The sequence below is a fragment of the Apium graveolens genome, chromosome 5, assembly GCF_009905375.1.
Source record: "Apium graveolens cultivar Ventura chromosome 5, ASM990537v1, whole genome shotgun sequence".
Classification (NCBI taxonomy): Eukaryota; Viridiplantae; Streptophyta; class Magnoliopsida; order Apiales; family Apiaceae; genus Apium; species Apium graveolens.
Genome location: NC_133651.1, coordinates 305,679,807 through 305,703,436, shown reverse-complemented (window position 1 = coordinate 305,703,436; position 23,630 = coordinate 305,679,807). Strand labels below are relative to the sequence as shown.

The 23,630-nt window shown below is 35.4% G+C and overlaps 3 protein-coding genes across 3 annotated transcripts; all 3 read right to left on the bottom strand.

Moving 5' to 3' along the window:
• Positions 1-11,385: 11,385 nt before the first annotated feature.
• On the bottom strand, positions 11,386-12,185 carry LOC141661169 (1-aminocyclopropane-1-carboxylate oxidase homolog 3-like). The gene is made up of 2 exons (XM_074468152.1): positions 11,871-12,185; positions 11,386-11,634 (listed from the first exon to the last, which is right to left on the bottom strand). Exons 1-2 carry the CDS (start codon positions 12,183-12,185, stop codon positions 11,386-11,388), a joined length of 564 nt encoding a protein of 187 aa, XP_074324253.1.
• A 55-nt stretch (positions 12,186-12,240) lies between these two features.
• LOC141661168 (1-aminocyclopropane-1-carboxylate oxidase homolog 1-like) lies at positions 12,241-12,696 on the bottom strand. The gene has a single exon (XM_074468151.1). It carries the CDS (start codon positions 12,694-12,696, stop codon positions 12,241-12,243), a length of 456 nt encoding a protein of 151 aa, XP_074324252.1.
• A 1,858-nt stretch (positions 12,697-14,554) lies between these two features.
• On the bottom strand, positions 14,555-16,778 carry LOC141659319 (1-aminocyclopropane-1-carboxylate oxidase homolog 1-like). Its single transcript, XM_074466125.1, has 3 exons — positions 15,934-16,778; positions 15,181-15,502; positions 14,555-15,047 (listed from the first exon to the last, which is right to left on the bottom strand). The coding sequence occupies exons 1-3, from the start codon at positions 16,482-16,484 to the stop codon at positions 14,796-14,798; spliced, it is 1,125 nt and encodes a 374-aa protein (XP_074322226.1). The 5' UTR covers positions 16,485-16,778; the 3' UTR covers positions 14,555-14,795.
• Between the last annotated feature and the right edge of the window lie 6,852 nt (positions 16,779-23,630).

Below are 23,630 nucleotides of genomic sequence, written 5' to 3'. Positions count from 1 at the left end.
TCCTAATTGTGGTGTGCGTGAGTTACTTGTTTGTGAAGTACATAGTGGTGCTATTGCCGACCATTTTGGGGTGCATAAAACTTTGGATTTGTTAACTGAGAGTTTTTTCTGGCCTCGAATGATTCGTGATGTTCAATCAGTGGTTTCTATATGTGCTACTTGTCAAAAGGCCAAAAGTACATTTTCTAAGGGTTTGTATACTCCACTTCCTGTTGCTGAAGTTCCGTGGGATAGTGTAAGTATGGATTTTATCATTGGTTTGCCAAGAACGCAAAGAGGGGAGGATTCTATAATGGTTGTCGTTGATCGTTTTTCAAAGATGGCTCACTTTATTCTAATGACTAAGACGGATGATGCACAACATGTTGCTGATCTCTATTTTAAGGAGATTGTTCGTTTGCATGGTATTCCACGAAGCATTGTTTCTGATCGAGATTCAAAGTTTTTGAGTCACTTTTGGAAGTGTTTATAGAGATGGCTTGGAACTAAGTTGTTGTTTAGCACATCTCATCATCCTCAGACGGATGGCCAAACTGAGGTGACTAACAGGACTTTAGGTACCTTACTTCGTGGATTAGTAGGCAAGACTCAAAAGGATTGGGATATCAAGTTATGTCATGCCGAGTTTGCTTATAATCGATCTCATTCTTCTACTACCTCCCGTTCTCCTTTTGAAGTGGTTTATGGTATTAACCCATTTCTTCCAATTGATTTGCTTCCTTTACACAAAGATGATATTCACCTGATGCCAAGAATCGTTTGGATGTCCTGTGAGCAAGTAAAAGAGAGGATTGAGAAGATGAATGCACTTTACAAGGCTCGAGCCGACAAGAGGCGTAAGCAACCTGTATTCAAACCTGGAGATCTTGTTTGGGTTCATTTTCGAAAAGAAAGGTTTCCAAGCAAAAGAAAGAACAAGCTTATGCCAAGGGCAGATGGTCCATTTGAGGTACTTGAAGCTTATGGAGATAGCGCTTACAAGATAGATCTACCAAGTAACTTTGGCGGTATTAGTGCAACTTTTAATGTGGGTGACCTTTCTCCTTACTTGGATGATGTGAATTTGAGGGCAAATTTTTTTGATGAGGGGGAGAATGATGTGAATATGAAAGGAAATTTGGTTGAGGATCAGCCTATTAATCTGTTGCTCACTACAATGGGGTTTGACAATGACAAGAGACAAATATGGGTCACAAATCTTACTTGGACAACAAAGCATGATGAAGGAACAGATGAAGCTTTGCCACTCAGCTCAATAACCAGCATGGGCTAACCTATTTTGGCTTATATAATTAATAATTCGACTTTTGGCTTGCAAGTTTTTACCTTTCAGTTGAAAGGGTTTTTCTTGCTTTAAGCACTTACGATTTTATTTTTCCTATTTGGATTCTGTTTTTATATGTTTTCTATTTGGATTTGGATTTTAAATTTGTTTTCCAGAAAAGATTCAGATATTGGCTAATTCAAGCTGATATTGAATTTCTCTTGGAATTCTGTTGGATTTAGGTTATTGGTTAAGCCTATAAATACCTCTCTCATGTAATCTTTTAAGAGATATGTGATGATTATGTTTTGTGATAAACTATGATAAGTTTTCTTTCTTCTAAACTCCAATTACTGGATTGGTTTGAAGGTTAGATTTAAATTACTTAGTTTCTGGATTGATCTAAGGAATTTGAGATTCAAAGTTCACGTTTCCGAATTGATCGTGTTCGTTGAAATATCATTTTCTTCTTGTTTTTGTTTCTTTGTGGTGCGACCCACATCAACAAGCCCCTCAACTCTAGATTGTGTCGTAGAACACTATTTATTCACTTGCACTGTCATACTTTAGTTGAGTACTATTAACAGCAGCTGTGCCAGTAATCACCTTCATGTTAATTGTAACGCGATATACTCAATTATTCTAATTTCATATTATCAAAGGGATAGCAGTTTCAAACCAGGGGAATATCCTGCATGTTTTATACAGTAATAATAAGGTAATAGAGACCCTCACTTACATTTAGCCTCTATAAAAATCTTTTTAAAAGTTAATTACAAATTTTAAATATCAACGAACAACGATTTATTAATGTAATCGATCAAAATCCACAAAATGCAGACTAGCTACAAGAACAAGAGATATGCATGTCCCTGTTAATTTATTCTAAAACATCACAATTATTTGGTATCAGCATATCGTTTTCTGGTTTGTACTTCATACAGATCATATATATGATAAATAAATTAGAATTATAGTATAACTACACATTCCCACATATAGTATCATTTCTTGAAATGCAAAAGAGCAGAATTTCCATCAAGCCCTTTCGTGAAAAAAAAGGTCAAAAAACTCTTTCACTGTGAAAGCCCTATACTTTGGAGGATTTTCTTCTGATAATAGCTCCTTGATGGGTTCATAGATCTTTGATGATGCAAATACACCTGTAGTAAAGAAACAGGCAACTGATAATCTGCATGTACAATAACAATCAAACATAGATTTGAAGCATGATTCTGAGAGTTACTACTAGTTGGATACTCAAAACATTACTCCTAAATTGCATATATCTAAATATATTTTCAGTAAATTTTCTTGCCTGCATAAAATCTCCGATGTTAATGACCAGAGCTCCAGGAACTGGAGGAACGTCAACTCAATGATTCTGATGAAGAACCTGAAGACCTCCAATGTGATCTTGCATAAGGACAGTGATGAAATCGTTGTCAGCATGCTTGCTAGTGCCAATTGCTCGTTCGGGCTCAGGACATGCTGGATAGTAGTGACCTAGTGTTGCTAGTCCATCGGCACAACCGATGTCTTTCAGATGGTTCCTGTTTAGCCCAAGAGCCTCCGACAATAATTCAAACAAAGATCTTCCTAATTTCATTACATGCTCACTGTAGTTCACAAGCACATCTCTGCAAACAATATATGTACAGGGTCATTTTGAAATATAAACCATTATAAGAGCCTCCACACATTAATAATTAGCTACAGATGAACACCATGTGTGACATATGATAGCAGTGGTCCTTATAGTACAAAACTGAATCACTGGTGTGCTAAAGTAATTTGTTTCTGAACAAATTATAATAATTATAATAGTATTCGAGTGCAAACAACATACGGCCGGATGATTTTATTATCACTTAAGAAAATATAATGAGATTTTTTTATTCTAGACTTATGTAACACGTTATTATAATGATGGTGGTCGCTATAATGCATAATATACACGCACTTTGCACACAATATGCAAGTTGCACACAAATAAAACATAATTTGCACAAACTTTACACATATTTCAACTATGCGTAAACTAGTCTTTTCATTTTAAATAAATATATTGAGTAAATCTATTACTAATTCAAGAAGGTGGTTTTACTTCAACTTTCAAGATATTTACATTTTTATTTTTTAACTTCATACATGTTTGATATGATATTATTTTGCGTGCAATTCTTATATTTCAAATATAGGGTGTTTGATATTATATTATTTAGTGTGAAATTCTTGTACTCCGAATATAGAGCAAAAACAATTATAGCTTTTTTATGAACAGAGCCGGCTCGAGCATACTGGAGGCCTAGGGCAAAACAAAACATTGAGACCCCTAAATAATTCTTCTTGCCTTTTGATGTACAAAAGATTCAATCAAATTTTTGTAGTCTTGTTCAACGGCCATTTTCTTCTCTATAGATAACATAGCCAAAACATTTAACCTCTCCTGTGACATAATTGATCGAAGATAATTTTTTATCGACTTCAATTTGGAGAAACTTCTCTCGGCAGTAACTACCGTAACGGGTATTGTCAATATTATTCTATAAGCAATTCAAGTGTTAGGAAAAGCAAAATGCATATTCCTAATATATTTCAGCACTTCAATTGGTTTGCCTAAATTATCCGGTAGTGACTTTCTCAGCAATTGCAACTCCGAATATAATTCAAGTCCATCAATATCAGAGCTATTATCATGTCTCAAAACATTCTTAAGAGTAGCACATGCATTTTTCATACTTCCATCATCTATAACTCTCAATCTGCACAAATTAAATAAGAACCCAAAAATATCTTCATATTTTTTAAACTGCACTTGTATAGTAATATTTGGCTCCTATTTATAGGATATATTTTTTAATTTTTTAATTATAAATAATTTGATCCATATTAAAATATAATACTATAAAAAAATTTGGAGGCCCCTAAAATTGTGAGGCCCTAGGCACCAGCCTAGGCCAGCTCCCCTAGACACGGTACTGTATGAACCAACCTGGTAAGTGTGTCCATAAAGACTGATTCACGATATTATTGGTGTAAAATAATAATTTTAGATGTGAATATGTTTATAATATGTAAAACAACTATGTAGCAACAAACTATTGTTTCTTAAAATCTAATTCAAATCCCCTAAATGATTATTCTTTCATGCTGATGGCTCTGGGTATTATGTCATTACATATTTCTTAACTGAATCACATTTAACGAGTGTATAATTTAAGGTACCTCTTATTTTAATTTATCAGAAAACAAAATTTCAAACTCAATACTATTATCAATTGTTTTAGATCATATCACATATTACAAGATTACATAACCTATACTTTTTATATATCAACGAAGTAAAAGAAAATGTTAGCAAAATAAAAAAATAGAATAAAAGGTTATAATTTGAGAAATCGTGTTAAAACTGCGTTAAAAATATGAAAAATCTCAATCGATGCATGCTATCAAAATGACTTACTCGTGAAAAGGATTTTATCCGACTTTAAAATAATATTCTAGCTTGAATTTTGTGTATGTATGTTAAAATACATCGATTGTACATAACTTTTATGAATTTTATTTTAAACTAGAAAGACGTGCACAATATACAACTTCAAAATTCGTGCACAAAAGTTAAATTAAAATCTTCCCTCACACAATACACATCTCTTTAATTTTTTTTTCACGTAAATTAAAGTGTATAAAAATAATAGTTTCACATGTCATCTCCTTACATTTTTTGAATTAAAGATTTATACTTTTATTTGAAACAAAAATTTGAAGTATAATGAATAATAACACGTGAAGTTATCATACTTATTCTAGAAAAAATGATAAAATAATTGATTTTTTTTAAAAAATTAACCAAAATAATCATTTGAAAAAACTGGTCAATTTTAACCGGTTGAATATTTTACTATCAGTTGGTTATCCCAATTTGTATAATATACTCCACCGGTAGTTGACTATTTCAAATATGAGATACTCCACTGATAGTTGGATATCTTACATATATAAGGAATACTCCAATGGCGCTACGTATCCAATCGGTTAAAACTCATAAACGTTTTAGAAAATAACAATTTTTAATAATTTTATATAAAAATACGTAATTACTTAATGCTGTAAAATTTTACTCTGTACAGTAATCTGTAATTACTATTATGCCCCTCACCTTTTCCGTACAAAGTTGACAAAACCCGCTCATATATTAAATACATACATCATTGGTGAATAACTTATCAATTCACAATTTCACGCACACGTGCGGTCATTTTTTTTATGTTTCTATGTCCTCTATTTGTAAGTACTCTTTTGGTTTTATTTTTCATCCTCACTTTTATACATATTTCAATATTTCAATATATTTGAGTGGGTAGTTAGAAATATAATTTTTTAACTTTTTAATAAATTAATATATATATATTCTATTTTTATTTATAAAAGAAATTACAAATAATATTTTTAATTATCCGATCAAAACGTTATATAAAAAATATGCAAAAGTCAAAGCATTATATAAAAACTAGAAAATTTTAGTTGAAATTAAAGAATTTTATCTATCCAAGGTAGCTTAATCTTTTTTACATCCTTCCTCTTTTTTTAAGTATATCTTTTTACTATAAGTAGTTTTTTCTGTAATTTTATTCCGATTACAAATATAGTTTACTAAGTTTTGTGATGGGTTAATTATCAATTATGTCGCTTACTGCAACCAAATGTATCAAGTGAGTCACTAATTACAAAACTAATGAGTCACTCATTTAAAAATTTGTATCAAAATAATCACTTTATCGTTAGTTAAAATTCTTACAAGTATTATATATTGAGTTTCACACATTTTTTATGAGTTATATTACATCCAAATGAAAGATTTTGAGTTCTAATATTTTAGATAATATTTTTAGATTTTTAAAAATTTATCTACTATTTATTTTTATTAAAATAAAATAAAACAATCAAAAAATTAAAAATAAATAGTTGATAAAATTTTATAAATATAACAATATTATATAAAATAGTAGAACTCAAAACCTTTCATTTGGATGTAATATCATTCATAAAAAATGTGTGAAAATCAATACATAATACTTTTAAGAATTTCGACTAACGATATAGTAATATTTTTTATACAAACTTTGAAATGAGTGAGTCATTTGAGTCAGTTGTGTAATCCGTAATTCACTTGATACATTTGGATGCAGTAAATGACCTATTTGGGAATAAACATAGGTGGAAGCTTGGTTATACCAGCATCTACAAGTGCCTTTACACAACCTTTAGTTTCATTAAAAGCTTCAGCTAACCACTCCATCTCCACTAAATCAAATGATAAGAGAGCCCGTCACAAAAATGTTTAAGTAAAATGTGGTGCCTCTGTTGTGTGGACGTAAGATAATGAAAATCTTTTACGTTAAAAGGAGGAACATCAACCAAATGATTCTGATTAAAGAACTTAAAGACCTCAGATGTGATCTTGCAGAAGGACAGTGATGAAATAGTTGTCAGCATGTTTGTTAGTGCCAATTGCTCATTCTGTTTAAAATGTGGGTATTGAGCCTCATATTGTCAAGTCATTTTGAGCCGTTCTTGAGTGGGTGACGCTTGGAGTATGTTCTCCTCCGCGAGAGCTTTCTGAGGCACTTTGAAACACTCAAAATAGTTAAGGGATTATTGAGATACGATCAATCAAAGTTGGTCCCTTGAAGGTGGAAATGTAGATATGAAAACTTATATCCCACATTGAAATGGAAAAGGGGTTTTCATTGCTTTATATAGCACAACACTTTAGTAGTGTTTAAAAGTGTTAGTAATGTGTTGCTCCATCTCCTACGTGCGTGCGCAGGGGGTACAAATTGTGAGATTTCGAGGGGTAATCCGAGACGGACACGAATGTAGCAGAAAATGGGCCCGTATAGTTTCTTGCTATGTTCTAACTCGCCGGAGGTGCTGTTTGTACAACGACACCGTCTTCTCGTTTTATCCTGGGAGGCTGTCGGCTCGCACATACGGTGAGAGGCGAAATAGCTTTAACGAGACAGTTCTTTTCAACTGGACTCGAGCACTCTCTCATATCCTTATCTTTTTGTTTATTTTCTGTTTTTCACAGTTATACTCGCACATTGTTATTCGCACAATCGCATATTGTATTCACACATTCTGACTCAGGACACAACAACTATAACATGGACTATAAGGATAGTATAAGTGACAGACAAATAACGTAAGTTCAAGATATTATAAGAAGACGCGCCCCAGGACTAAGGCACGTCCAAATTCAAAAAAAACAAGGGTGTGGGAAACGTCTACAAATCAGATTAAGTTATGTGTGAAAGAGGAAGGCCATACATAGGCATGACGTGTCACAAACATATGACGCGTCCTAAAAATTTTGGTGAATTGGTATTTTTAAAATGAGAAGCTAATTCTGTAGCCTTGGACGTGTCCAAAGATAGATGACGCGTCCTCTCTCATATATACTTACCTTGTTCTAGGTCAAATTGCTTACTGATATCAATCTCAACCACTTCTGCGGCACTAAGGCCCCTGGCTTTTTCTGAGGCTGTGAGAACAGGTTTGCCATTATGAAACTCGCGGAATTTGCAGACAGAACCAACCCGGGCGGATAACGTACCCACCAGTTTGAGGTTGTCTTCTGTGATCATATCCTTGAGATTAAAATGCTCCTCAGCATATTTTAAGACTTTCTCAGCTCTCTTCTTCTTTTTTCCTTTTAGTACTCTTTGGGTTCTTTTGTCTATAAGAAAAGAGGAGAAAAGTAAGTAATACTACGATATGTGGAAAAGGAAGAGGACGCGTCATAAATATAGGACGCGTCTACAGAGTGGAACTTACTGGGCTCAAGGTTAAAATGGACACGAGCTCGTTTTACGTCAAAAATATAGAGGAAATGCTCCTTCCCGTCTCGTTCGTGGCTAATCTTCCCCTCGTTGAAACCTTTATTATTCAGCCATTTGTTAACTACAAGGAAATGATAGCCTGGGATGGATTTTCTGATACTATAGAAGAAGCTGAATTCCTTCATGGAGGGCGCGCCCAGTGCAAGGTTGTGATACATCATATACAAAGCCCAAGCTAGTTTGTAAGGGTTAGGGGATAGTTGTACAGGGGCTACGTCGTATCATCTCAAGATTTTCTTGATGAATGGGTGTAAGGGCGCACCCACACCCAGAGAAATCAGTTTTGGTGTAAGTACCATTCTGGGAATCCTTTGGTTTCCAATGTTGAAGATATGTGGCCTCATTGTTCGAAGAGGGCGCGCCAAAATGCCCTCCATTTCATAGTATTTCATGCACCATTGGATCTCCCAATCAGTTACAGTGGAGTCAAGAGCTACACAAGCTAGCTTGTTTTCTTTTTTCCTCCGATCATTTTTCTCTGATCTGTTAGGGCATCAAGGTCTGCCCAGTCGCAATCCACTTCAACATCTGAAGGTTCCCAAAGTTCTAGGGGAGGATTGGATTTCAGAGGAGATACATGATATCTGTCAGGGTCAGGAGCTCTCCTTTCAAATTCACTTACGCTAAGAGGAGACGCGTCCTGAGACTGTGACGCGTCCTGTGCAGGAGACGTGTCCTCATATGAAGTAATCATGTGTAAGGGCTATTGGCTGGTTGTGGGTACAATCTCGTCATCAGACCAGTCTTCGATGGCTGGCCTAGTACTGAGAATTGGAGTTCTTTTACGCTTTAATTTTCCTTCTTTCATCCTGGCCCTTATGGGGGCATGATCCATAGAGTCAGAGTTGGAGTCTGCCATGATCGAGGGTTTTGATTTGAGAGATTCGAAAATGCGTGCTTCCGCCTTAGGAAAGGTAGTAGTCCTGTGAAACTCAGATGGCTGGGGATCGAAAGAAAGTGGAGGAGGAGAGTAGACCCCTATGCGCTTGTTGTGATCCTTAAAAAGATGAAAGGGAGAAGAAGACGCATCCTCCAACTGAAACAAGATGGAAGAAAATTTTGAGAACGCGTCCATACTTAAAGAAGAAAATAAAATTATGAGAAAGAAAGTGGAATGAGGAAATTTGGTATGAAAACGCATTGATATCGTGTGCCGCGTCCAGGTACTGTCGAGTGTCCGTAGTCTATATGCAACAGACGGGTATTAGGGCACGTCCTACAGGGAAGACGCGTCCAAGAAACATATAATTGGAAATATAAAGAAACATATACGCGAGGGAAGGCAAGTAACATATTGTGAAAAGACGCGTCCTAATGTCACATCGCGTCTACTCCATTTTGTGTTAAAACATCCAACATGACGCGCCCATTGTGGTAGACGCGTCCAAAATGGTTACGGGGCAGTGGAATTCTAATCGGCCATAGTCAATTTGGGGGGAAAATTAATGAAACCCTAGAAACCGTTAATTAAGAATCAAAGACGCAAAGTATAGTACTTTATTATATATATACACATATACATACATAAGAAGATGAAAAAAAGTAAAGTGAGAAGGGGGAACACGAATAGCCTTTTGCTTGTTATAGTCGATTTGCTCGGTGAAATTAAGACATAATGAAAGATTTGCATACCTTGTGAGTTGGGGATTTGATTAAGCTAAAGAAATCGGAGAATAAGCGGAGGAATGACAGTTTCAAACCTTTGCTTGGACGGCGGTGATGGTGACAGTTGAGAGAGAGGAGAAATAGTGGAGAAATTTTATTTTTGGGTATTTATAGAGGAGAGGGTGTGCTAACGTGTGCGATAGCTGTAGCGCAACGGTTATAGAATAAAAATGAAGACGCGTCCTCTTCCCTTGACGCGTCCTGTGTTAGCAATCCAAATTTTGCTTGTATTTTTTTGAGTAAAAATTCCAGTTTTGTTTTCAACTACAAATGGAATTCGGGGGTAGTTGTTATACCTAAAATTTAGCATGGGATTAATGCGGGTCAAACGCGGGATAATTACAGTCAAACTCGGCGCTGCGTTGCGAAAGGCTAGGACGCGCCTAAGTGCCCAGGACGCGCCCACATTTTGTGGGAGTGTTGATTAAGGATGATCTTGTGGTAAAGGGGTTTGGAAGCACATACCTGGTGTAGAACGTGTTTGGGGACGTAGGACGCGTCCACCATGGTGAAGGTATTTGGAAATTGCGGTCTTCATGCAATGGAGGCTAGGGGACGCGCCCATCATGTTGGGGACGCATCCTGTCACTGAGGGATGTTGTGAGATAGTTTTTCGAGGAAACAATACAGGCTTCATAAAGGTTAGGATGCGCCTAGTGTCTCAGGACGCGTCCTGTGGGTAGTAAGTGTATTTCCTTGATAATAACTCAGGACAGAACATGCATGGAAGGGAGCAAGGGATGATTGTTTTTACTAACATATTTGTTGCAGGTACTCTTTGAAGAATTCCCTCCTTGAGACGGTCAAGGAGGGGGATGCCCGTGAAAAGCTTGAAGGCCTCCAGGGGTATGCCTGATGATTGAAGGCCTCCTCCTGTATTTAACGGGTGTCCTCGATGGGGATGCAGGGTTAATTTTGGTGTGTGTTTTGGGAACTATGTTCTTGTATTCAACGGGGGTCCTCGTTGGAGAACTTTGAAGTCATCCTACACTTTGCACCCAAGAGTTTGGGATCACTTGTCCTGTTATCTGGTGGGTTTTCCTCATTCGGGGGACATGGATGCGTCCGGCACTTGGGGTTATCCTACGATTACGGACGAGTCTTGGGCCTTTGCGGTTGGGCCTCATAGTTGGACATTCCTAAAGCTAGCGGAAGATGGATTCTAGATGGGTTTTTACCGGGCCTAGGAATAAGAAGTCTAAACCCATTAGATTTCTTGTTCTACAAGAAATATGTCAGACTTGATCCCTATATTAAGAGTACGTAGGCACATTGAGAGGGGTAAAAAGTTGAGAGCTAAAAATGAGCCACCACTTACTTTGATCAATCTCAGCCTAAAACAACCACAAACCACCACACACCGCTTGATTTTCCGGCGAAAAACCACCGTCATAGATCTTAATTCGGGCAAAAAACCTCAATTTTTGTTATTACCAGATTCCTCTGTCAACAATCAGTAAAATAAAAATAAAATGACAAGAAAAGAAAAGACTAATATTAATAAATATACACTTTGCTAATGTTGCTCCACAGTTGACATACAGATGATCAGCGTCCACGACTAAATGAAAGTGCATCAACTTGATATTCATTGCCAGACTTGTAAAATTCTTCCATTGTCATTTCTCTGTAGACTGGGGGGTTTTCAACTGATATCAACTCTTTTATTGGACCATACTTTCTTGTTCCATCTTGACCATATGTTCTGAAAAAACATGCTACTGAAATCCTTGCCTTGCTATTCCTATTAGCCACCACTCTGTGTTCGATGCTCTTGAACTTGTCGTTGCTGATTAGCTGCAATATGTTCCGGAAAATAACACAAAAGTTATAATTAGCTCTGATACCATGTCAAGAAACCAGTTACTCTAAAACCTCAAAGTGCTAGAGAATGACCCTTTTCAGGATCTTATATTATTCTAACACAATACCAATCTCATTAATACAAATGACTTTCGTGTTTGTAGTCTAGACTAGTTTGTAACTGAACGAACATATTTATACAATGAAAGATAAGATGGACGTAAACTTGCCTGCATAAGATCACCAATGTTAACTAGCAGAGCTCCAGGAATGGGAAGAACATTAAACCACTGATTTTCATACAGTATTTGGAGGCCACCAATTTGGTCTTGTAAGAGGATAGTGAAGAAGCTATTATCAGTATGACAGCTATTACCAAGTGTTAAGTCTGGTTCAGGGCATTTCGGGCTGTAATGCCCCATGAGTACAAGCCCCTTAGCACAATCCATCTCTTTTAGGTAATCTTTCTGTAGCCCGAGAGCCTCCGAAAACAATTCCAGGAGTGAAATCCCTAACTCCATAACATAGCTAGCGTACTTGGTCATTATATGCCTGCAACACGCGTGCACACACACACACATACCTAAAGTTTACTGCAGATTATGCTAGAACAGGTACAGCATATTGAATACTATCCTTCCAATTAACTGCTGAACGACTAAAAAGCCCAAAATTGCTACAAAAAGCAAATGGTCTTGCTTTGTCACGCGAATAAAATTGATTCTTAGCCTCTGAATCCTGCTCATTAAATCGCCTTACTCCATCCAACATTTCATCCATCACACTAACTGGAATACCATGATTGACTAGCTGAAAAAAACCAAACTTCTCACATGCTTCTCGAACCTGTTCCACTGTTTTAGCTCTCGGAACTGCATCAACATTAATGTGTTTCAAGTCTATGACAGGGACACTTAAGTCCCGGGGTCGAGGATCAACAGATTTAGCTTTTGGATCAATAAACATAGGTGGAAGCTTGGTTATACCAGCATCTACAATTGCCTTTACGCAACCTTTAGTTTCATTAAAAGCATGGCGTTCAGCTAACCACTCCATCAGTCCATCTCCACTAAATCAAATGATAAGAGAGCCTGTCACAAAAATGTTTAAGTAAAATGTGGTGCCTCTGTTGTGTGGACGTAAAAGAATGAAAATCTTTTACGTTAACTAGGTACTTGGATTTGTTGTTGTTGTTTAGCAAAGCAGGTATCTATAATTAAGTAAAAAGCAAAATTAGTGATCATAGCTGTCTAGTTCTTGTTTGCAATTTTCTGAAATTACCAAATGGACTTGACTTCATGTCTCTATCACTTCTTAAAGTGCAACAGAGCTGAATAGCCATCAAGCACTTTCGCGAAGAAGTGATCAAGAAACTCTTTCTCTGTCAAAGCCCTATACTTTGGAGGATTTTCTTCTGATAATGAGTTCATAAAATCTTTGATGAATATGGACCTGTAGTAAAGAAACAAGCAACGGATATTCGGGGTCCAATTCGGCTTGCTAGTACTCTGTGTTCAGGGCTAACAAACATGTCTTTTGATATAAGATGCATGTACTATAATAGTTAATCATAGAAATTAAGCATGATTTTAACAGTCACTACTAGTCTGCTAACTAGACCAACTAAATGTTCTGGCGTATGTTTAAGCAGTCACTTAAACGATTAACAGTGGATACTGAATAACTGAGTCGTTAGGTGAAGGAAACAAAAAGAGACAAAGAGGGTTGTCATAATGCTTGGTGTACTAAATTAGATCCCGTGTAGCACCCAAACGAATATGTGTCATATTTTAATGGATCACTTGTACGTTGAGAGCTCCAGTAAAAGGAGGAACATCAACCAAATGATTCTGATTAAAGAACTTAAAGACCTCAGATGTGATCTTGCAGAAGGACAGTGATGAAATAGTTGTCAGCATGTTAGTGCCAATTGCTCATTCTGACTCAGGACATGCAGGATAGTAGTGGTGCAAGTCCATCTGCATAACCGATGTCTTTCAGATGGTTTCTCTTCAAGCCAAGAGCCTCCGACAATAATTTAAACAAAGATCTTCCTAATTTCATGACAAGCTCACTGTAGTTCATTAGCGCATCTCTGCAACAATAAAGATAGGGGCATTTTCAGATATAAACTGATATAGTCTACCAACATTAATAATTAGCCACAGCTTACTGCTTTACCTGCATGTTTCGGGTACTTCATCTAGATTGGGAGCACTAGGTGGTAGGTGCCTTGGTGCAGTAAAATGAATCCCTCCAGTTAGCCACAGGAGCACTAAAAATATCAAAATTACAATTATAGGTGAATGTTTGAGGTTGTTTCGTGTATACTACTCTTATTCATGGAACTGACAGACACCATCCAAATTTCATTTATAACAGTACCTGGGATTCCATTATTCACAATTTGAAAGAAGCACCATGTCTCGGATGCATCATGAACTTGATCAGTTATCTATTGTCTGACAGGATTTTTATCCATACCATCGGTATCAGTAATAGGAAATTTGAACTGTGCTCCATCTGAGCTTGATAGAATCTCGTAAACCATCTTTGGGATGGATAAATATGCGAGGGACGTTGTTGATTTCTGCTTAAGCAAGCCCCTTAACTCCAGCTTTTGTGTCGTGGAACACTACTAATTCACTTCCCCTGTCATACTTTAGTTGAGTACTATTAACAGCAGCTGGCCAGTAATCACCTCCATGTTAATTGTAACGCGATATCCTCAATTATTCTAATTTCATATTATCAAAGGAATAGCAGTTTCAAACCAGGGGAATATCCTGCATGCTTTATACAGTAATAATAAGGTAATAGAGACCCTCACTTGCTAAGGCCTTTCTTACCTATGAATCGTATTCTGTAAATTATCTGCTCTCTGCTTATAAGTAAGGAGGAAAGGAGATAAAAATTATACATAAATACATTTAGCTTCTATAGAAATCTTTTAAAAGTTAATTACAAAACTTTAAATATCAACGAATAACGATTAATTTATGTAATCTATCAAAATCCACAAACTGCATACTAGCTACAAGAACAAGAGATATGCATGTCCCCGTTAATTTATTCTAAATCATCACCATTATTTGGTGTCAACATATCGTTTTCTGGTTTGTACCTCATACAGATCACATATAGTAATCAAGCTATCATTTCTTGAAATGCAAAAGAGCAGAATTGCCATCAAGCCCTTTTGCGAAAAAAAGGTCAAGAAACTCTTTCACTGTGAAAGCCCTATACTTTGGAGGATTTTCTTCTGATAATAGCTCCTTGATGGGTTCATAGATCTTTGATGATGCAAATACACCTGTAGTAAAGAAACAGGCAACTGATATTCGAGGTCCAATTTGGCTGGCCAGTACTCTGTGTTCAGCGCTAATGAACTTGTCATTTGATATAATCTGCATGTGCAATAACAATCAAACATAGATTTGAAGCATGATCCAGAGAGTTACTGCTAGTCAGATACTTAAAACCTTATCCCTAAATACCATAAATTATAAAAATAAATATATCTTCAGTGAATATTCTTGCCTGCATAAAATCTCCAATGTTAATGACCAGAGCTCCAGGAACAGGAGGAACATTAACCCAATGATTCTGATGAAGAACCTGAAGACCTCCAATGTGATCTTGCATAAGGACAGTGATGAAATCATTGTCAGCATGCTTGCTAGTGCCAATTGCTCGTTCGGGCTCAGGACATGCTGGATAGTAGTGACCTAGTGTTGCTAGTCCATCTGCACAATCGATGTCTTTCAGATGGTTCCTGTCTAGCCCAAGAGCCTCGGACAATATTTCAAACAAAGATCTTCCTAATTTCATTACGTGCTCGCTGTAGTTCACAAGCACATCTCTGCAACAATATGTACAGGGTCATTTTGAAATATAAACCATTATAAGAGCCTCCACACATTAATAATTAGCTACAGATGAACACCATGTGTAACATATGATAGGCAGTGGTCTTTATAGTACAAAACCGAATCACTGGTGTGCTAAAGTAATTTGTTTCTGAACAAATGACTTCACTCTATTGAGATTTGAGATGCTAAAACTTGAAATAGTATCTGGAGTGTACAAAAGATGTATTTTTTAGTCTATGATTTCTTGATTTGGTATAAATTAGCTGGAGTTGATAATGAATCTAATGTACTTTTGACCAAATAATGCAAACTACATTATTTTGGTGCTGGGTTGAAGATGATCACTGCCTATTTCAATCCAATGAAGAAAACAAACTTAAAAATGATTCATTTCATATTGAAAAACAACTTACTAATTTACCTGCATGCCTCGGGTAGTTCTTCTGGACTGGGAGCAGCAGGTGCCATAGTGCAGTAAAATGTGTCCCTCCAGTTAGCCACAGGAGCACTGAACAAATCAAAATTAGAATTATAAAGGAAACGCGTCAGATTGTTTCGCGTATACCACATTTTCTTAACCTCCGTATCTTGCTCATAGAACTTCCGCACACCCTCCAACATTTCATTCATAACAGTTTCCGGAATTCCATGATTCACAACTTGGAAAAAACCCCAAGTCTCGGATGCATCACGAACTTGATCAACTATCTGCCGTCTGACATGATCTTTGTCCATTCCATCAATATCGATGATCGGAAACTTGAACTGTCCTTCTTTCGAGCTTGATACTGAATCTTGTAAATCATCGGTAGGACGAGAAAATATTCGAGGGACGTGGTTGATTCCTGCATCAACAAGTCCTTTAACTCCAGCTTTGGTTTCATCAAACGCCTTTAATTCACTTTCCCTGCTGTCCTTGTGTTCAGTACCATTTGCAGCAACAACATCAGCTATGCCATTAACCACCTCCATAGTGATTGTAATATATTTGAGCTCCCGGAGTGATCTGTGCTCCCGGATTGATCTGTAATTATTTTTGGTAAGTGGCTACTTGGCTATAAATAAAACGATTTTTCTATTATATGCTCATGAACACGTGATAAGCGTGTGAAGTTATAAATTTAATGCATTTTGATCGGTTTTTTTTAATAGTGGTAGATCTCTGTATTCACCAAAATTCCACCAATCAATATAATCTAAAATTATAACTTTTCGCGTTTATCACGTGTTCACGAATACACAATAGAAAAACCGTAAATAAAATATGTCTACTCTCTTGTATTTTACTTGTGTTTACACTGCTTTCCTATAAATTGAAAAAATCGAGATTAAGACATCAGTGTAATATGGTAAGAACAGAAGAGTTGGGGACGATAACGAAAGCATTATTAATAGGATGATCATTGATGAATGAGCTACCTGCTGCCATATTCAATATGTTCAGCTACGTACGTCTCCATGCATTTATTTATGGATATTTACTTGGCTGTATTCAAGCCAGCAGTTTAGGCTTTCTAGATGAACCCAAATTTCAACATAACATTGACCCGGAACATATTGTCGTTGATTGTGATAATTTTTTGCAGGGAACCAAATAAACCACCAGTGCTGCTAACATATTCAAGAAAAAAGAAAATAATCAGAGCATGAGAAATGAAGCGGAGTAAAATCAGGGGTATTTTAGTAATTTGCGTAACAAGGATATTTTAGTAATTTCGAAGGTCAGGGGTTTATATCGACAAAAGGGAGCTGAAATTAGGTTATGTAGAGATGGAGTAATTGTCCGTAGGAGAATATAATACTCTCGAAGTGGTTGGCGAATCTCTATTGTCAGATATTGTGCTTGATAATAGGAGTCATATCTTGTATTTTGGTTGTTAAGCACTCTTATTTTAGTAAGTAAAGCTGAGATCTCTTTTATATTATTATTCAAGCTATTATTCTGAGCTAGTTCATAGCAAATATGGTATCAGAGTTGTCGATTCATGACCCCAGATTTGAATCATCGTGTTCTGGCGTTGGAAGAAAAATTAACAGCTACCCATGACACAATTCGAAAAACGGTAGCAGTGGAGTTATCGGCGGCGTTGAAAGCAGCTGTAGCGGTGATGGAGCAAGCTTTAGCCAATCGATTTCTTTCATTTTTAGAGGAGACAATGAAAAAGAAGGAGAGTAAGCTGGAGGAGACTAACATCAGGAGTCATTAATTACCTCTATCAAGGATTCCCAGGAGAAGTTTCAGCGAGAAATAAGATCTGTCATGTTCGGGCTTCAATCAATGCCTACAGATCCAACCAAAACCCTAGGGAAGAGCATCAACCAAGGTGGTTTACAAGGGTCTGGAGCATTTGGGGGTTTGAATACAGGGGAAAATAGTAATTCAGGAGGGTTTGGGGGCATCAAAGTTGGGTCGGGTGGAGGACCCGATGGTGAAATGGACGCAAATGATGGGTTCCCGGGAGGGGCAAACTGGAGGTACAAGAAGTTGGACCTACCACTTTTTGATGGTACCAATCCTGATGGATGGATTTTGCGAGCGGAGCGTTACTTTAACTTTTACCGCCTCAGTGAAGAAGAGAAGATTGTGTTAGTGTTTGTGCCTTAGAGACAACACTATGATGTTTTAGTTTAAGACATTAGGATTATTAATGTTTATGTTCAATCGATTATTCTCTTTATAATTTATTAATTCTTAATTTACTGCGATATAAATGTTAAATTAATAAATGTCCTTGGAATATGATATGCAATTCTATATCTCTAAGTACGTGACTTAGAAATGAGATTATGATAATAGTATTAATATTCCTAGAGGTCCCCAGTCAAGTATTATTATTAAGGGACAATAATAATGCATTAAGACTGGTGTGTTTGTTGACTGAAAAATCACATCTTATTGATCATAGGTATAGCGATACTAAAGTCAAAAACACAGGCAGATGTAAATGTACATGATGCTGGACATACCCAATGTGAGATTCTACATGTCTGTTATGTCATAATTAATTCTCACAGTGATAATGATGTAATGGTCCTTAGACCTGAAGTAATTATATTTCTATACGAGAATTAATATACATTGATTCCATTAAAAGTTATCCTTGACCGGGTAATGATAAAAGTGGACATTGGGTATATTATGAATCGTATGAGAAATATGAATGATCTAAATGAGATTTAACCCTCCTATTTTATGAGTGATATTATTGGCCTCTTGTGTGAGTTAGACTATGAAATGCGTAACTACCCTCAAATGTTGATTTGATATGATAGTCTAATCATTGATCAAGGAAACTTGGATTAAATTACGATGAGGATGACAAATTACATGCCTCTAGTTTAATCTATAATATGTGGTTAAAGGGATTATATTACATTGTACATCATTCACGAAAGGTTTAATCGATCACCGATTCAATATTATTACTTGGGTATCAATGATGTATTAATAGATGCCGCTCATTGTTTATGATTTTAAATTAGATTTAAAATTCTTTGCCAACGTAATAATAACCTATAGGGTCACACACTAAGAATGCTTGAAGGATTATTTAAATTAAATTGGATTTAAATTATATTAAAGTAATTTGAATTATTTATAATATTAATTAAGTATGACTTAATTAATTAGATAAATATTGATATTCGAATTTACTAATATTAATTATGAAATTTATTTGTTAAATAATTAAGTGAGACTTAATTATAATACAATAGGAATTTCGAATTAATAATAACTCCTAATTAGTTAAGAGTTATAATTTGTTTTTCTACTCTCTATATAATATCTCTTGTGTGGCTGATTTTGCGTGCAAGACTTTCACCAAAAACCCTAGCCACCAAGAGAGAACATGGAGAGAGCAAGAAGAAACGGGTTTGTGCTATTACACATCCAATCCTTGAGTTCAAGCATTCGTGTGGATACCGATAGAGCGTAGATCGCGAGAGCGGGATGCGTGGTGATTGGACAAGTTTTGGATCTCCATTAGTCAACCAATTTGTAAAGCTTCTTAAGGTAAACAATCTGATCTATGGATTAAATATCTATTTTTTGCATGGATCCTGCGGTGGGATTCGAAAATTATGCGTTTTCACGTTTTAAATTACTGTTTCAGTTGCGTTTATGTGCTCGAAACCTTTCAATGGCATCAGAGCTACTTGCGAAAAGTGTTTAATTCATTTATGTATTTACTGGTTTTATGATGATAACATGTATACAATATTCCGTGACTGTTATGTATGCGATTTTATATGTTTTACATGTTGTTATGTTTATATATGCGTATGTATGTATATGTTTGGAATATATGATATTCATGAGAGTTGTATAATCATATGATGATTATATAATCTGTATATATACTGATATATACATGTTTTGTATTTGTTCTTATTATATGAATCGTATTTGATACGATTCTGAATCGGATGCAGCGGATTTTCTGAAATCTGGGTATGGTGTCCGATTTTGGCGAACGAATACGCTATTTAATATGGAATCGAGCGTCTGAACGAAATTGATAGCTAAAGCTATCATCGACGACTTATCTGTAAGGCGTTTGACGTCTTTTAGGCCCTGTAATCTGCGATTTAATGTTATCATATTTAATTTTGAAATTTCTGATTTTTTCAATATTTGGTTTTTATGATAAGATCATGATGGGTATGATATGTTAAGATCAGATTATGTGTTTTAACATGTTATTTTGTGTTAATTGAGCATGGTGGATGGTTATGGATTATGACCTCAGGTTAATGGTTTTGGTTTTTCAAATACGGCTTGCATGTCGTTTAATCTTGTAATTATTAAATCTTGAATGTAACTTGAGTTCTTCTTGTAAGTACATTAGATTAGTTTTTATTTTTCATTCGTATAATGTACATGAAGACATGAAGATTGGAAGATCAAGGAAGGGCAATCTCACATGGAGGCCATCCAAGGAAGCAATACAAGAAATAAGACATGTAATAATTAGCTTGTATTTATTTTTCACCTTAGATTGACCTATATCTTTGTCATTAGCTTGATGAAGATCACATAGGATGAAGACATAACCGACCACGTTTATTTATTTCACTTTACATATATATGCGCCTATGATGAATGTATGTGTAGATTAGTTTATAAAGATGCATGCTTAATTATATTAAGGATGTATGTATTAGATACGACACCCATGCCATGCTTGCTAAACAAGATAAAATCTGTAACGACTCAAGATTTTAAAATGAACAAACGATTATGAGATTCTCGTGTTTATGAAACACGGAATAAAATAAAAAATTTCTTTGTTTCTGACATGGGGCGATTTTGTCAAAAGCGACTTCATTGAACTTGTAAGGTTGTGGGTTTTACGCGAGACCGTTGTGACTCTCTCACTACCTGGAAATCAAACCATAGACGAATATTGATTTGAAGTATTTTATTCAAGGAAAAATTGGGAATCTCTTTATGATGGGATCATGATCGTTTTAAAATTAACAAAACCCTAAATTTAATATTAAGTTGATCAGATGCCTTCCAATGAGTCCAATGCGTTAACCCCTAGATCGAAAAGGAGTGGGTTCGCCAAAGCGAAGTGCTCCTATCTATTGTGGGAGATGTGTTGAAGTATATTGTTATTTTTTGACTATTGGGTTTGACTTAACTAAGTTACCACAATAGGATTGTGAACTTAGAGGTATGGAGTTTGGCGAGATTTATTAGATAAATATGAACAAATGTTATTCCACCAAGCTATCCAAGAGTTATATAGTTGATATAATTGACAAATGTTGTCTACCTAAATAATCATGTTTTAGGAGAAAAGCCAAAGCTGACCTAACACATGGTGAAATATGGATCTTGGCTCACTAGAAAGGATATAGAAGATATTCTTTCCGAATTAATAGTTAGGGCTATTAATTTGATAAAAATAGTAAGAGATATATATTATAAATATATATATATATATATATATATATATATGAATAACCACTTGAACATAATTTAATGATCATCTATAGACTAAGTCATTTTATGCACTTTAATATTATAGATATCAAATGACAAATAACACAAATAACTTCTCGATATAATAGTCCTTGAGAAGGACAAGCTGACATGAAATAATTTCCTCAATTGACACGGGAACTTGAGGATTGTCCTCAGGTTCAAGGATGTCACTCGAACTCCTCCCTTATTTCTTCTAGCTGAGAATGAAACATGTGCTGAACAAAATGCTTACCAGAAGCAAATTGATTATGCAACTGATGTTTCATGTCTCATGCTTGTAATTATGAGTGCTGAGCTTTAGAAGCAACAAGAGCATAATGATGCTTATGATATGATTGAGCACCTTCAAAGGATGTTTGAAGGATAGGCTCATCAGAAAGATTTGACAATAATAAGGTACCATACTTTTGCATTAATGGGAGAATGATATCCGGTTAGACCTTATGTTCTAAAGATGGTAGGTATATGTGAAGGGTTTTTATATATTTAAATCTTAAAAATCGAAACCCTCCTCAGGATCCATGCGAAAAACAATATTTAATTCGTAGTTCAGTATGTTTACCTTAAGAAGCTTTACGTTAATGTAAATATGGAGGTCTTGAATGATCACCACGTAGCCCATCGATGGAATGATCTACGCCTTGAAGGTATCCACACGAATGATCGCCCGGAGGATGGGTGTGTACTAGCACGTTCTTGAGGCCGCCTTCTTGCTCTCTCTTTCTCTCTCTCACTCACTCTCTTCAAGCTGCTAGGGTTTATGTTTTATCAAATAAAACGTGTAACCCTAATTCTATTAGAAAAAGATATTATATAGGCAAGAGTTAATGGGCCTCCAACCCTAAACTGAATTTTAGAGTTATTATTATTATTAAATTCGAAATTCTAATTATTGTATTATTAAGTCTCACTTAATCATCCAATAACTTAATTTCGGATTTAATATTAAATTCAAATTTCCTATTTATTTAATTAATTAAGTCACACTTAATTAATAACAAATAATTCGAATTACTTACATTTAATTTAAATCCGAATTTAAAATAATCCTCCAATCATTCTTTGTGCGACCCTTTAGGTTATTATTACGTTGGCAACAATTTTAAATCTAATTTAAAATCATAAACAATGAGCGGAATATATTAATACATCATTGTTACCCAAGTAATAATAATTAAATCGGTGATCAATTAAACCTTTCGTGAATAATGTACAATGTAATATAATCCCTTTAGCCTTATATTATAGATCAAACTCGAGGCATGCATTGTGTCATCCTCTGTTAACGTTCAATCCTTCTTTCCTTGATCAATGAGTAAACTATTAAACAAATCAGTATTTGAGCACGACCATGCATTTTATAGTCTTACTCAATCAAGAGGCCAATAATATCACTCCTTTAATTAAAGAGGGCTAAATCCCATCTAGATCATTCATATTTCTTATACGATTTACGATTCATAATGTACCCAATGTCTACTTTTATTATTACACGGTCAAGGATAATTTTTAATAGTATCAAAGTATATAAATTATCGTATAGAAATATAATGATTTTAGGTCAAAGGACCAATACATCATTATCACTGTGAGATTAACTTATGACACTATAAACATGTAATATCTCATAACGGGTCAATCCAGCACCATGTATTTAATATATGTGCCTATGTTTTGACTTTAGTATCACCATACCTATAATCAATGAGATATGATCATCAGCCAACAAACACACTAGTCTCAATGTATTTATTATCGTCCCTTAAGAATAATACTTGAGTAGGGATCTTTATGAATATTAATACTATTCTCATAATCTCATTTCTAAGTCACGTACTTAGAGATATAGATTTACATATCATATTCCAAGGACATTTATTAATCTAACATCTTATCGTAGAAAATAAAGATATAATAAATTACTAAAGAATAATCCATATAATCATAATTAATAATCCAAATGTTTCATAATATAAACATAATAGTGTTGTCTCTACAAACACTAAAAATCTCCCACTTGCACTAGATCCAATCACCCATGTATCTAATACCCATGGAACTAGTATGACCTTCGTGCTTTTGTTGCGACAAAGCCTTAGTCAGTGGGTCTACAACATTATCAT

What these genes read in the sequence shown, in the direction of transcription:
- LOC141659319 (XM_074466125.1), bottom strand. Translation starts at nt 16,484, where the DNA reads ATGGAGGTGGTTAATGGCATAGCTGATGTTGTTGCTGCAAATGGTACT. An exon ending in GAACTACCCGAGGCATGCAG is followed by an intron (nt 15,503 to 15,933) that starts GTAAATTAGTAA and finishes ATATTGTTGCAG; the next exon opens with AGATGTGCTTGTGAACTACA. An exon ending in ACATTGGAGATTTTATGCAG is followed by an intron (nt 15,048 to 15,180) that starts GCAAGAATATTC and finishes TTGCACATGCAG; the next exon opens with ATTATATCAAATGACAAGTT.
- LOC141661169 (XM_074468152.1), bottom strand. Translation starts at nt 12,185, where the DNA reads ATGACCAAGTACGCTAGCTATGTTATGGAGTTAGGGATTTCACTCCTG. An exon ending in ACATTGGTGATCTTATGCAG is followed by an intron (nt 11,635 to 11,870) that starts GCAAGTTTACGT and finishes AACATATTGCAG; the next exon opens with CTAATCAGCAACGACAAGTT.
- LOC141661168 (XM_074468151.1), bottom strand. Translation starts at nt 12,696, where the DNA reads ATGGAGTGGTTAGCTGAACGCCATGCTTTTAATGAAACTAAAGGTTGC.